The sequence below is a fragment of the Cornus florida genome, unplaced genomic scaffold (assembly GCF_030987335.1).
Source record: "Cornus florida cultivar Cherokee Brave unplaced genomic scaffold, ASM3098733v1 CherokeeBrave_3.0.0_Hap2_Chr08, whole genome shotgun sequence".
In the NCBI taxonomy this organism is placed as follows: Eukaryota; Viridiplantae; Streptophyta; class Magnoliopsida; order Cornales; family Cornaceae; genus Cornus; species Cornus florida.
In genome coordinates, this window is record NW_026775578.1 from 26,055,963 (window position 1) to 26,068,993 (window position 13,031).

The following is a 13,031-nucleotide window of genomic DNA, read 5'->3' on the forward strand; positions in this document are numbered from 1 at the left end:
CACCTCATATTTGGCCTCATTGTTAGTAGCTGGGAAATTCATGCAAATTGACTGCTGCAATTTGGTGCCTTCGGGTGTTGATATAACAACACCAACTCCCGCACTTGTTTGGTTTGAGGAGCCATTGACCCGAAGCTCCCACTGTGGTTCAGGGAGTTCTGGTCCTTCGGGAGTGTCCTCATATAGAAAATCTGCTAAGGCTTGTCCCTTATGTGACATCTTCGGCTCATAGGTTATGTCGAAGGAACTGAGCTCAATGGCCCATTTGGTAATCCTTTTAGATAAATCTGGCTTAGAGAGTATACCCCGTATAGGGTAGTTGGTGAGTACCACGATGCTGTGAGATTCGAAATAATGTCGAAGTTTCCTCTTCGCATAAACCAAGGCTAGGATGATTTTCTCTACTTTGCTATAGCGTGTCTCTGCATCTGTCATTATCTTACTTGTGTAGAAGACTGGGTATTGACTCTTCCCTTCTTCTCTAATTAGTACTTCACATGTCGCTATGCTAGAAATTGCTAAGTACATAATAAGCACTTCTCCCAGTTTTGGAGCAGATAGAATTGGAGGTTTAGCCATATACTGCTTCAACTGGTTGAGGACCACTTGTTGTTGAGGTTCCCATATATCTTTGTTCTTAGATCTTATAGCATCGAAGAATGGTTTGCACTTATCTGATAATCAAGATATAAATCGACTAAGAGCTGCGATCCAACCGGTTAAAACTTGCACCTCCCTACGAGTTTTTGGTTCTTGATTTTGCATGAGAGCCTTAGCTTGAGCCGGGCTTACCTTTATCCCTCTTTTATTCATGATATGGCCGAGGAATTGACTTGACGATATCGTAAAGGAACATTTGGAAGGGTTCAACTTCATGTTGTACTTCTTCAGAGTGTCAAAGACTTTCTGGAGGTGCTTCGGATGGTCTTCTTTCTTTACACTTTTGACCACCATATCATCTATGTACGCTTCAACCATTTTTCCTAGAAAATTGTCGAAGATCTTGTTAACAAGGCGTTGATAAGTAGCCCCGGCATTCTTCAGCCCGAAGGGCATGACCTTGTAACAATAGGTACCCTTTTCTGTAATGAAAGCAGTTTTTTTTTTCATCCTCTGAATTCATAGGAATCTGATTATATCCTAAGTACGCATCGAGGAATGTGAGCCTCTCGTAGCCCGTAGTAGCATTTACCATCTGATCTATCTTTGGCAGAGGAAAACTATCTTTAAGGCAGGCTTTGTTAAGGTTGGTATAGTTTACGCAAACCCTCCACTTCCCATTCTTCTTTTGGACGACCACCACATTTGACAGCCATTGCGGATATTGCACCTCTCGGATGAAACCTGCTTGCAATAGCTTGTTCACCTCTTCAGCTATAATGCGATTACGTTCAGGGGCAAACCTTCAGTGTTTCTGCTTAATTGGTTTAAACTCTACATCCACCTTTAGGCTATGGTAGGAAACTAAAGGGTCGATCCTTACCATATCCGAATGATCCCAAGCAAAAACTTTCGAATTACTTCGAATGACGTTGATTAATGCTTCCTTCTCCTCAGGTGTGGAAGAAGAGCCTAGATAAGTAACCTTCTGAGGATCGCTGAGGATAACTTCTACGGCTTCGAGTATCTCCTCGATAGGCTTTGCAGCTTCTTCTTCCTCCTCTACCTTCAGATACTTGGGCAGAGGACTCTGTAATTGCTATTTGGGTGTAGTTTTGGCAGTCATGCTTAGTTGAGGCTATTTAGGGAACCTCCTTGCTTTAGCCTGCGACAGCATATAGCATTCTTTCGCAACGACTTGATCTCCCCATAGGTTAATAACCTCTTTGCCATCCGGAGACAAGCACCGCATCACCTGATGAAGGGTGGACGGGACTCTATTCATTCGGTGTATCCAACCTCTTTCCATGATGATATTATAAGAAGGGTGTATCTCTGTTAAGACAAAGTTCTCCTTCAGAGTCTTCTTTGCTACAATTACAGATAAGTTAATTACCCCAAGGGGATCTACTTTCGTGCCATCGAACCCCATCAACGGGCTAGAAGTAGATCACATTGATGATGATGGGATCTCGAGCTGCTCAAAAATTGACTTTGTGATGATGTTGGCACTACTCCCTGGGTCTATCAAAACCCTCTTAATCACACAATTCGCCACTAAGAGACTGATGACCAATTGATACTCGTGGGGAAGTTGAACTTTGGATAGGTCGCCATTGCCGAATCCAATACTAATGCTGCCCGAAACGATGGCATTGACTGAGGATATCTTTCTGAGCTTATGGGCTGCTCTCAATCTGGATCTGAATACCACCTTAGATTCTTGATCATCTTCAGATCTGCCATGTATTGCGTGAATGACTTTTGTTTGATTACCCTCTACTTTCTGAGGGTTGAGTTCACGGGGCTTCACATACTCCTTTGTCATGAGATAATCTGCCAATTCACCTCTAGCTATCATGCTCTCCACTTGTCGCCTAAGGGATCTAAAATCATTGGTTGAATGCCCATAATCATGATGATAAGCGCAATGTTTACTTTTGTCCCTCTGCTCTAAGGGTTACTTCATTGGCTGCGGTGCTGTGAACCGCATCTTATTCTCTTGGAAGAGCCGAGCCAGGGTCGTTCGGAGAGGTGTGAATCATTTCTCTATCCTTTGCCTCTTCTTGGGTGCCTAGGTGATTGGCGTTAAGGTGTGTTGGCTTTTCTGGATTTTTGAATTTGGAATTCTCTCCCGAGGCTTGTTCTCCACTGCCACGAGGGTAGCATGCTGTGCTCGGTGGGCTACATTCTCTTCGAACCGGATGTAAATTTGGGCCCTGGCATTAAGAGTCTGCATATCCGGAGGAGAATACTTGACCAAAGAAGTATGAAACTTCATCCCTTGAATCATTACAAGTTTGAATGTCTCTATAGCGGTTGCGGGATGACAATCTACTATTTGCGAGGCTTCCATGTTGAATCTGGACAAGAAATCCTGCAGTGATTCTCCTTTCTTTTGCTTTATGGTGAAGAGGCTAGCAATACTCTTCTTTTGCTTCTTATTTCAACAGTATTGTGCTAGGAATATAGTGCACAAAAGTTACGTAATCCGGGATGGATTTGTGTGGCCTATTCCTGAACCACTCGAATGCAGCTCCTGTCAGACTGGTAGGAAAAACTCTGCACATCCATGGATCATTACGATCGTCCAAGGCCATCTTTTAGGCATAGTGATCCAAGTGCCGAGAAGGATCTCCCGTACCATCAAACTGAGTAAAAGAAGGCATGGTGAATTTCTTGGGCCTCTCGACCATATACACATCGTCAGTAAAATAAGTCTTCACCAAGGAGTTTTTGTGCTCTCTGGCCATCTCAGCGGGTGTTTGAATCTTCAGGAGTCTTTTCTCATTAAAGGCATCCTGTACACCCGCACCATCTGGAATACCATTGGACCACACCATATGTTTACGGCTAGACTCGGCTTATTCATCCTAAGTGCGGCGAGGGAAGTTGTCCGAAGCAATTGCCTCGGTCCTTGTCCTCTGTTGTTGCTAAACCTCATTTGGCTGAGCCTCGGTGGGTCGTGCCCAATTAAGTTGAGGTTCATTAACCAGAGGGATATTCTGATTATGGGGTGGTGCTGTTGTATCACCTGGTGGCGGCAGTGGTGTCAACTGATCCACCGCCGTTTGAAGAGTGTTGTTCTGTTACTGTAGCAAGGCGATCTGGGCCACGCTAGCTTCGTTTGTTTGACGAAGCACTTCAAATTGGTGCAGAAACTCTTCACGCATCTTCTGCATCAATTCCATTTGCTGATCTCTGTTCGACATTCTGTGGTAGTAGGAAAAATCAATAAAAATAAACATAGGAATATATTTGCATACACTTCCCACATACGGTGCCAAAGTGTAGGTGCAAAATTTTGCTCAACCAAAAAGGTGAAGCAAACGTGGTAGTAGCAAGGCGATCCTCCGTGGTAGTAGTAAGGCGATCCTCCGTTCGACATTCCAGATGGTAGTAGTAAAAATCACTTGAAACAAACGTAGGAATATATTTGCATACACTTCCCACATACGGCGCCAAAGTGTAGGTGCAAAATTTCGCTCAACCAAAAAGGATTGAGAAAAATAAAACAACTCACTTAATAAGCAACAAAAATAAATAAGAACAGTATATAGAAAAGCGTATGATTGCTTGGATGCTTTTATTTGGAGGTCTGGGCCTCTATTTATACACAAAAATTGGTAGAATTATTATAGGACTCGCGTTGCTTGTCCTCCAATTCTTTCCATACAAGACTTTCTTTACAAATAGAGTTCTTTCTATTGTATAATATTTCCTATGTAAAATTTGTTTTGTAAAAAAACTTCCTATCAAAGAATTCTCCTTTTATGATAAATCTTTCCTTTGATAGGACTTGTTCAATCTTGGAGAACTGGGCTGAATATACCTTGAACAAGTTGTAACATATTGGGCTGATAATTTCTTGATCTGACCTTCTGCAGGGCTGAATGTCAAATAACAATACTATTGGGCTTGTGAGCAGCGATCTTGGACTAGTACCAAACTCTATTTGGGTTTATGCGAGGTGGGCTTCATAAACTCATCATAGATAGGTTTATAATTATGATAACGTGGATTATTCTCATTGGAGGGAGATTTTTCCCTCCACAGGCACCTATGACTCGACTTACTCGCAAGGGAGTAAAGTTCATATGGAATGAGGCTTGTAATTTTGCTTTTCAGGAGTTGAAGATCAGATTGACATGAGCTCCAGTTTTGATCATACCTGAATGTGGTTTAGGTTACGTGGTCTATTGTGATGCTTCGCGAGAAGGTTTAGGGTGTGTTCTAATGTAGACTGAATAGGTAGTAGCTTATGGGTCTCAACAGTTGAAGACTCACGAGTTAAACTATCAGACACATGATTTGGAATTGGCAGCAGTTATCTTTGCCCTGAAAGGGTGGAGACATTATTTATACGGGGAGAAGTTCGAGGTTTTCTTCAATCACAAGAGTCTCAGATATCTCTTCTCTCAGAAGGCTTCGAATTTAAGACAGTGCAGGTCGAGTTCATGGGGTACTACAACTTTGAGTTACAGTATCATCCGGGAAAGGCCAACGTGGTGACCGATGCATTGAGTATGAACTCAAGGAGTACTCTTGCTAGCATTTTCGTCCACAGATGGAAGATGTTAGAAGTGCTTGTAGATCTTGGTTTGCAGTCGTACGAGGATGTTTCACCGGCTATTTTGTTTCATTTTGTGGCTCAACCGGTTCTTGTTAACAGAGTTATTGAGGCACAGCAGGAGGACAGGGAGATGAGGTCCATCCACCATTGGATTTCGGATGGCGAGAATATAGATAGTTGGACCTTACATTCAAATGGTGGTCTCAGGTACAGGGGAAAGATATTTGTTCCTTTGTCTTATCATGACATTATTCTTTGGGATTTTTACCATTCTTGACTCACAGTTCATCCTGGTGGTACGAAGATGTATTACAATTTGCGGAGACAGTTATGGTGGAAAGGCATGAAACGGGATATTTCTCAATTCGTGGCTAAATGCTTACTTGTCAACAAGTTAAAGCAGAGCATCAGAGACCGACAGTTTTGTTCTAACCACTACCAGTGGCAGAATGGAAATGGGAGCACATCACTATGGATTTCGTGATGGGACTTCCGAGATCCAAGATAGGGAATGATGCCATTTGGGTCATTGTTGTCAGATTGACTAAGACAGCTCACTTTTTGCCTATGGCAGTGACAGATAACACAGAGAGACTTAGTGGATTGTATGTGGGGTAGATTGTTAGGCTTCACGGGGTTCCATTATCCATTGTTTCGGATAGGGATCCCAGATTCACGTCTCACTTTTAGCAGAGTTTTTAGGAGGCTTTTGACCCGGGGCTTCATTTTAGCACGGCATTCCATCCTTAGAATGATGGTCAGTCGGAGCGTACCATTCAAATATTGGAGGATATGCTATGGGCTTGCATCTTGGATTTTGGGGGTAGTTGGGAAGACTACTTACCTTTGATTGAGTTTGCGTACAACAATAGTTACCAGACCAGTATTGGCATGGCACCTTTTGAGGCATTGTATGGGAAACCTTGCAGATCTCCAATTTGTTGGACCAAGGTAGGTGATACAATCACCTTGGGTCCTGACATTATCTTTGAGACTATAGAGAATATTAAGTTGATTCGACAGTGGTTGGCAACAGCTCAGAGCAGGCAGAAAAGTTATGCTGACAGGAGGAGGAGATCCTTGTCTTTTGAGGTAGGGGACCACGTCTTTCTCAAGATTTCTCCCTGGAAGGGACTTTTGAGATTTCAATAGATGGGAAAGTTGTCTCCTAGGTTCATTGGACCATTTCAGATTTTGGAGGGCATCGGAGAAGTTGCTTATCGTTTAGTGTTGTTGCCAGACCTGGATAGGGTTCACGACGTCTTTCATGTCTCTATGTTAAGGAAGTAAGAGCCGGATCCATCGCATGTTTTACGACGGACAGATGTTGTTGTTGATGAGGACGTGACTTACGAGGAGGGTCTAGTCCAGATTCTTAATTCACGGGAGCAGTTCTTGTGAACCAAGACTATTTCATTGGTTAAGGTCTTGTAGAGACATCACGGCGTTGAGGAGGCTACTTGGGAGCTCAAACAAGAGGTTTGCTCTCGGTATCCCAATTTGTTCTCTTTTTCAAGTACGACTTGATTTCAGGGACGAAATCCTTTTAAGGAGGGTAAGTTGTAATGACCCGGTCATTTTCTTTCCTTTCCTTTTACGGTGATTTCCTTTTTTCGTCCTTTTCCCTTTTTCTTCTTTTTCCCGTTTATCGTTTGTCCTTGCATAACCTCACTTTTCGTACTTGGATTTGATTTCGGCTTTGCATGCATCTATGATATTTGATTTCCATGATATTTGTATTTTTACTTTTGTAGAAAAACATGCTAGTTGCTTTCTTTTTCGTAAAGGATATGGATGCTTACTTTCTTAGAAACATTCTTGATTTTTGGGGTTTTAGTGTAATTATGTAAAATAATTATTTTTGGTCTTGGGGACCATTTTACAATTTAACATGGAAGATATTTTGGAAAAGAATCTTTTTACAATTTTTGGAAAGTGTGACAAGTGTCACACTCTCATGGAGCCACTTGTTGGCATTGGGGTGGAGTCACTTAGAAGCATTATCTTGTGACATATGGAGGTTGGAGATTCACCCACTTATTGGCCTAGGATAGGTGAACTTGTTGGCTTGGATGGTTGACAAGTGTAGGCTTAGGATTAAGCCTAGGAAGGAACCATAGATTGGTGACAAGAATAGGCACCAAATTGAGTCTTGCATTGAGTGTGTGTGAGAGGTAGTGTAAGAACACCTAGTGAGTGGAGGAATACTAGATCCTCCACCCACCTCATTTCATTTTATCTTATCTTTATTCCCTTTGCTCTCAATACAAACCTAACCTCCATTGAAGGAAAAGCTTGGCTTAGAGCTTTTGACTTCATTTTGGCCTCTTTCCACTCACCTTAGGCCTTTAACCTTGGTAAGTAAAAGTTTCCTCTCACTCTCATTTATAAAACCCTAGTTTTATTTTTCATTTTAAGCTTGGTTGCTTTGGATTATAGAGATTCAATTCTCTATTGAGGTAGGAGTAGTAGTTTGTTTATGCTTTAAGTGTTTTATAATCCTTTGAGGTTTAATATATATTGTGTACATGCTTTTAATATTGTAGTCTTGCATATTACAGGAAATCCTCACATGTGACTTAGGATTTCTTGATTTAAGCATGTATGATATATATTTATATTTTGTAGAATTATTGATGTCATATACAATTCTTATTGACTTGAATTGCTATATTTATTGTGATGATAATTATATATTCCTGTGGATTACTAATTGTAATTATTTTAGAAGCTTATTACTATAATGTTAAGATTTAGTATATAAAGCTTATTATTGAGGCATGATTTAAATTGCTAAGTTGGTGGTACTGTATTGTACATAATATCATGATGAGGACTTGTCATTTGGTATGCCATTTTAGACTTGGACCCCTAAGACATGATTTGTGTGGTTTCAAAATACTTGTGCATCGAAAATGGTTTATATGCCTTAATTATAGTGTATGAGTTTTGAACTTATTTGTGACTTTGTATTCTCTTGGGATATTGTTGCAAGTGTTACAGGTGATGGCTAGAGTTTGGCTCTAGCACGGAGACAAAAGTGTTTTAAGTCATAAGTGTGCAATGTGGTGGTATTACTAGTGGGTTAATGCCTGGAATAACCATTTATGTCTTAGTTTACTACGAGATTTGATGTCCAAATTTTCCACTATTTGATTTCTCAATTCTAAGTTCACAACCAATGCTTAATTGCAACATGTAATTTTTGTGATTTGATGTTGTTAAGTACATCGATATTGATTTTGTGTTATGATAGAATCATTTAAGTTAGCTTAAGATGATCCTTAAGAACACCTTAAACATAGACATTAAGTAGAATGATCCCTTGTATTCATCTGTATTGATCTTGCAATGATGTTAAAACTTAAGGGTATACGCATATGCTTCTTCCTACGAGTAACTTGATTACTCACCCTAGTGTTTGGGTTATTTTACAGGTAAGGAGATTATGTTCTCGGATGCTCATCATCCTTAGAGGCTTATGAGCAATTTGGAACATTTTTGTATATTATCATGCAAATGTTTAGCATGCTTTACTTTTGGATGTTATATTTTTGTATGCCATGGATGTATGGTATTTTACAAGCTAAGATGGCTTCCTTGATATGTAATCTGTATCTAAGTACACTTTTTGATGCATATTTTGTATATATAACATGAGGCCAAGGGCCATTAATTTTTAAGGTTCACAAATATGTTGTAAAACTTGTTTCAGATCTTTGGGCTGTATGTATAAGCTTCGAGGTTGCCTTAAACTTGTCTCTATTTTGTTGTTCGGCTAATTTCTTATTTTTATTTCGTCGTTCAGCTAATTTCTCGCTTTCTGTTTTGTCGTTTTGCTGATTTCTTGTTTCTGTTTTGTCATTCGGCAAATTGTTTCTTTATGTTTCGTCGTTCTTCCGTCCGAACACTTGACCATGTAGGTCAGAGCGCCTGACCATGCAAGTCTGAACGCTTGACCCTTTCGTCAGAACATTTGGCCATGTAGGTCAGAATACCTGACCATGCAAGTCCAAACGTTTGACCTTTTCGTTAGAACGTTTGGCCATGTAGGTTAAAACGCTTGACTATGCAAGTCCGAATGCTTGACCCTTTTGTCAAAATGTTTGGCCATGTAGGTCAAAATGCCTAACTATGTGAGTTCGAACGCTTGATCCTTTCGTCAAAGCGCTTGACGATGTAGGTCAGAACACCTGAGCATGTGAGTCCGAATGCTTGATCCTTTCGACATAGCACCTAATCATGTAGGTCAGAAAGCCTGACCATGTGAGTCAGAACGCTTAACGCTTCCATCAGAATGTCTAACCATGTAGGTCAGAACAACCAACCTTGATGAGTGCCAAATGGGTGCTCAGCCTTGAAGAGTACCGAACGAGCACTCAGTGTTGGAGAGTGCCGAATGAGCGCTGGGTGCTTTGGTATTGGACAAGCGTTCGTCCATGCCTCAGCCTCTCATTTCTTTCGTTTTGATCACCTTTCGCTTCCGTATTTCGGATCCATTATCGGGTCATCTTTTGGTCATCACTAACGCACCGGGTTTATAAAACTTAAGCCGTCACAACATACTTCTCTAAAATTGTTCTGCGTTCTAGATATCATCAACTTTGGATTTGGGAGCAGGATGTTCCTAGCACACACTAAATATGGTTTTTATGAGTTTCGTGTCATGCCTTTCGGATTGACTAATGCACCAGCAGTCTTCATGGATTTAATGAACTGAGTCTTCAGGGCTTATTTAGATCAATTTGTCATCGTCTTCATTGATGATATTTTGATTTATTTTAAGTCAAAAAAGGATCATGCTAGACATCTTCGTATAGTGTTGTAGACGCTTTGTGAACACCAGTTATATGCCAAATTCAAGAAGTGTGAATTTTGGCAGCGATAAGTGAAGTTTATGGGTCATGTAGTGTCAGAAACGGGGATAGCGGTAGATCCAGCCAAAGTTTCAGCAATGGTAGAGTGGGGATAACCTACTTCACCTACTGAGATTCGGAGTTTCCTTGGATTGGCATGGTATTATCGTAGGTTCATTTAAGGGTTTTCAAAGATAGTGGGACAACTCACTCATTTGACTAAAAAGGGTGTACGATTTGTGTGGGATGAACACTGTCAGAAAGCTTTTGATGAGCTAAAGAATAAGTTGACTTCTGCACCAGTTTTATCTAATCCACATAGCAGAATAGAGTATCTTATTTATACAGATACTTCTTTGTAAGGTCTTGGGTATGTTTTGATGCATGAGGAATGATCAATTTCGTATGGATCTCGTAAACTTAAGCCTCATGAGTTTAATTATCCAACACATAATTTGGAGTTGGCAACTGTAGTCTTTGTCTTACGCATTTGGAGGAATTATCTGTTGGGACAATCCTTCAGATTATTTAGTGATCACAATAGTCTGTAGTATTTGTTCATTCAGTGGGAGCAGAATATGAGACAGCGTTGATGGTTAGAGTTTGTGAAAGACTATCATTTCTCTATATAGTATCATCCAAGGAAAGCAAATGTGGTGGCAGATGCACTCAGTCGCCGACATTATGCGAGTCTTTCTGTTTTATTCACCACTGAGTGGAATGCTTTGAAGACAGTTGATGAGTTGTCTGATGTTTTTATGGCTTACATGGTAGTTACACCTTCTATCATTCACAATGTCCTGAGGCACAACTGACAGATCAGCAGTGCATTGACAAAGTTACAGAGTTAGCTTTTAGGGAGGTTCTATTTTACTATGTTGGGATTGATGGAGGGTTGAGGTACAAGGGACATTTAGTGGTACTTTCTGCTGACGATTTGAGGAAGAATGTGATGACTGAGACTCATCATTCTGAGTTTTCTATTCATCCAGGAGGAGACAAAATGTATCAGGATATGAAGCGGCAGTTTTGGTGGGTAGGTATGAAGAAGGACATTACGATATTTGTCTCTAAGTGTGGTACTTGTCAGATGGTCAAGATCGATCATCAGAGGCCGCCAGGAGCTCTATAGCCACTACCTATACCGGAGTGGAAATGGGAGAGCATTTCTATTGATTTTGTGAAGGGATTGCTTAATTCATTTAAAGATCACAATTTCATTTGGGTTATCGTTGATAGGTTGACTAAATCAACTCATTTCTTTCCTATTCGCACTGCACTGATTTCAGTTTGGAACAATTGGCGAGACTTTACATTATAGAGATGGTAAAGTTACATGGCATTCCGTTATCTATTATATCGGACAGGGATTCGAGCTTTATGTCAATATTCTAGAAGAGTTTTCAGTAGGCTTTGGGGATAGAGTTGCATCTTAACATTGCTGATCATCCTCAGATTGATGGACAGACCGTGTGGGTTAATTAGATCATGGAGGATATGCTTTGTTCTTGTGTTCTTAACTTCAAGAGTCATTGGGAGGATTATTTGCCATTTGTAGGGTTTGCATGTAACAATAGCTTTCAGAAGACTATTGGTATGGCACCATTTGAGGCATTATACAGTCGACCATGTTGATCTCTTGTTTGTTAGATGGAGGTTGGAGAGAACAAATTTTTGGGTCCTGAATTTATTAAGGATACCTATGAGAAGATCGCTCTTATTAGGGATCGTATGCGCACTGCCCAGAGTAGGCAAAAGAATTATGCCGATCGTCGTACTCGTGCATTGGAATTTCAGGTTGGAGATCTGGTTATACTCAAATGTCTCCTATGAAAGGAATAATGCGCTTTGGGAGGAAAGGAAAATTATCACCGCAGTTTTTCGGTCCATTCATGATTACGAATCGTGTTAGTGCTGTAGCTTATCGGTTAGCACTTCCGGATCATTTGGAGCGTGTGCATAATGTGTTTCATGTTTCCATGTTACGGAGATTTCTGTGAGATGAGGATCGTTATCAGTATATCGATATTAGTGAGATTGAGTTATAGGCGGATGTGACATATGTGGAGCCACCGTGTCGTATTGTAGACTGTCGAGATCAGATTCTTCGCAATAAGGTTATACCTTTAGTGCGTGTTCAATGGAGTCACCATAATGAGGCTGAGTCTACTTGGGAATGGGAGAATGTCATTCGCTCGCAATTTTCTGAAATAATGGAAGAAGGTAAGAGCGAATTCCGAAGACAGAATTCCTTTTGTTAGGGGAGAAGAATGTAATACCCCTAATTTTAAAAGGATAGTCTCGGTATTTAATTAATTGTTTAATTGCATTTTTATTTGATTATGTGATTATTTGGCTAATTGGTTACTTGCGAAATTGATTTAATTGTCTAATTGTTTATTTGTTGTTTATTTGAATAATTTGGTTAATTAAAGAATGTGATTAGATGATGTGTGCTAAGTGTTTAGTTGTAATTAATTATTTAAATTAAATATTTATTTTATTTATTTTTATTTTAAAGGAGTTGAGCTTAGATAGTAGTAATGGATCAATCATTTAGGTCTTATGGACTACTTGGCTAGGAGATTAAATGGGTACAGTTATTATCCATGGATGGTTATACATATATATATTGGTATATATGTATATAAGGTTAGTTTAATTATTAATAGTTAAATTAGTAATAATATTCCATATATATATATTATATAGTTTTAAGGTTTGATATATATAAATATGATATCACGTTATGGGATAGCAGACTTATATATATATATTTATTTTATATTATATTATATTTTCTTTTTCTTTTCATTCTCCTCATTTATTTAGAATTAGGTTATTGTATAAGCCTATATATATATGTTATATGTCTACTAAGGGTTAAAAACCCTAATCACGTACACATGGAGGCTGAAGGATATACAGAGAGGTTTCAGAGAAAACTGAGAGAACAAGTTGGGGTTTTGGCCATAGATTGAAGGTCGGACCAAGGAGAAAAG

At 39.8% G+C, this 13,031-nt stretch overlaps 1 protein-coding gene across 1 annotated transcript; it reads right to left on the reverse strand.

Moving 5' to 3' along the window:
- Nucleotides 1-2,050: 2,050 nt before the first annotated feature.
- On the reverse strand, nt 2,051-2,461 carry LOC132269913 (uncharacterized). Its single transcript, XM_059771133.1, has one exon. The coding sequence runs from the start codon at nt 2,459-2,461 to the stop codon at nt 2,051-2,053; it is 411 nt and encodes a 136-aa protein (XP_059627116.1).
- Nucleotides 2,462-13,031: the final 10,570 nt, after the last annotated feature.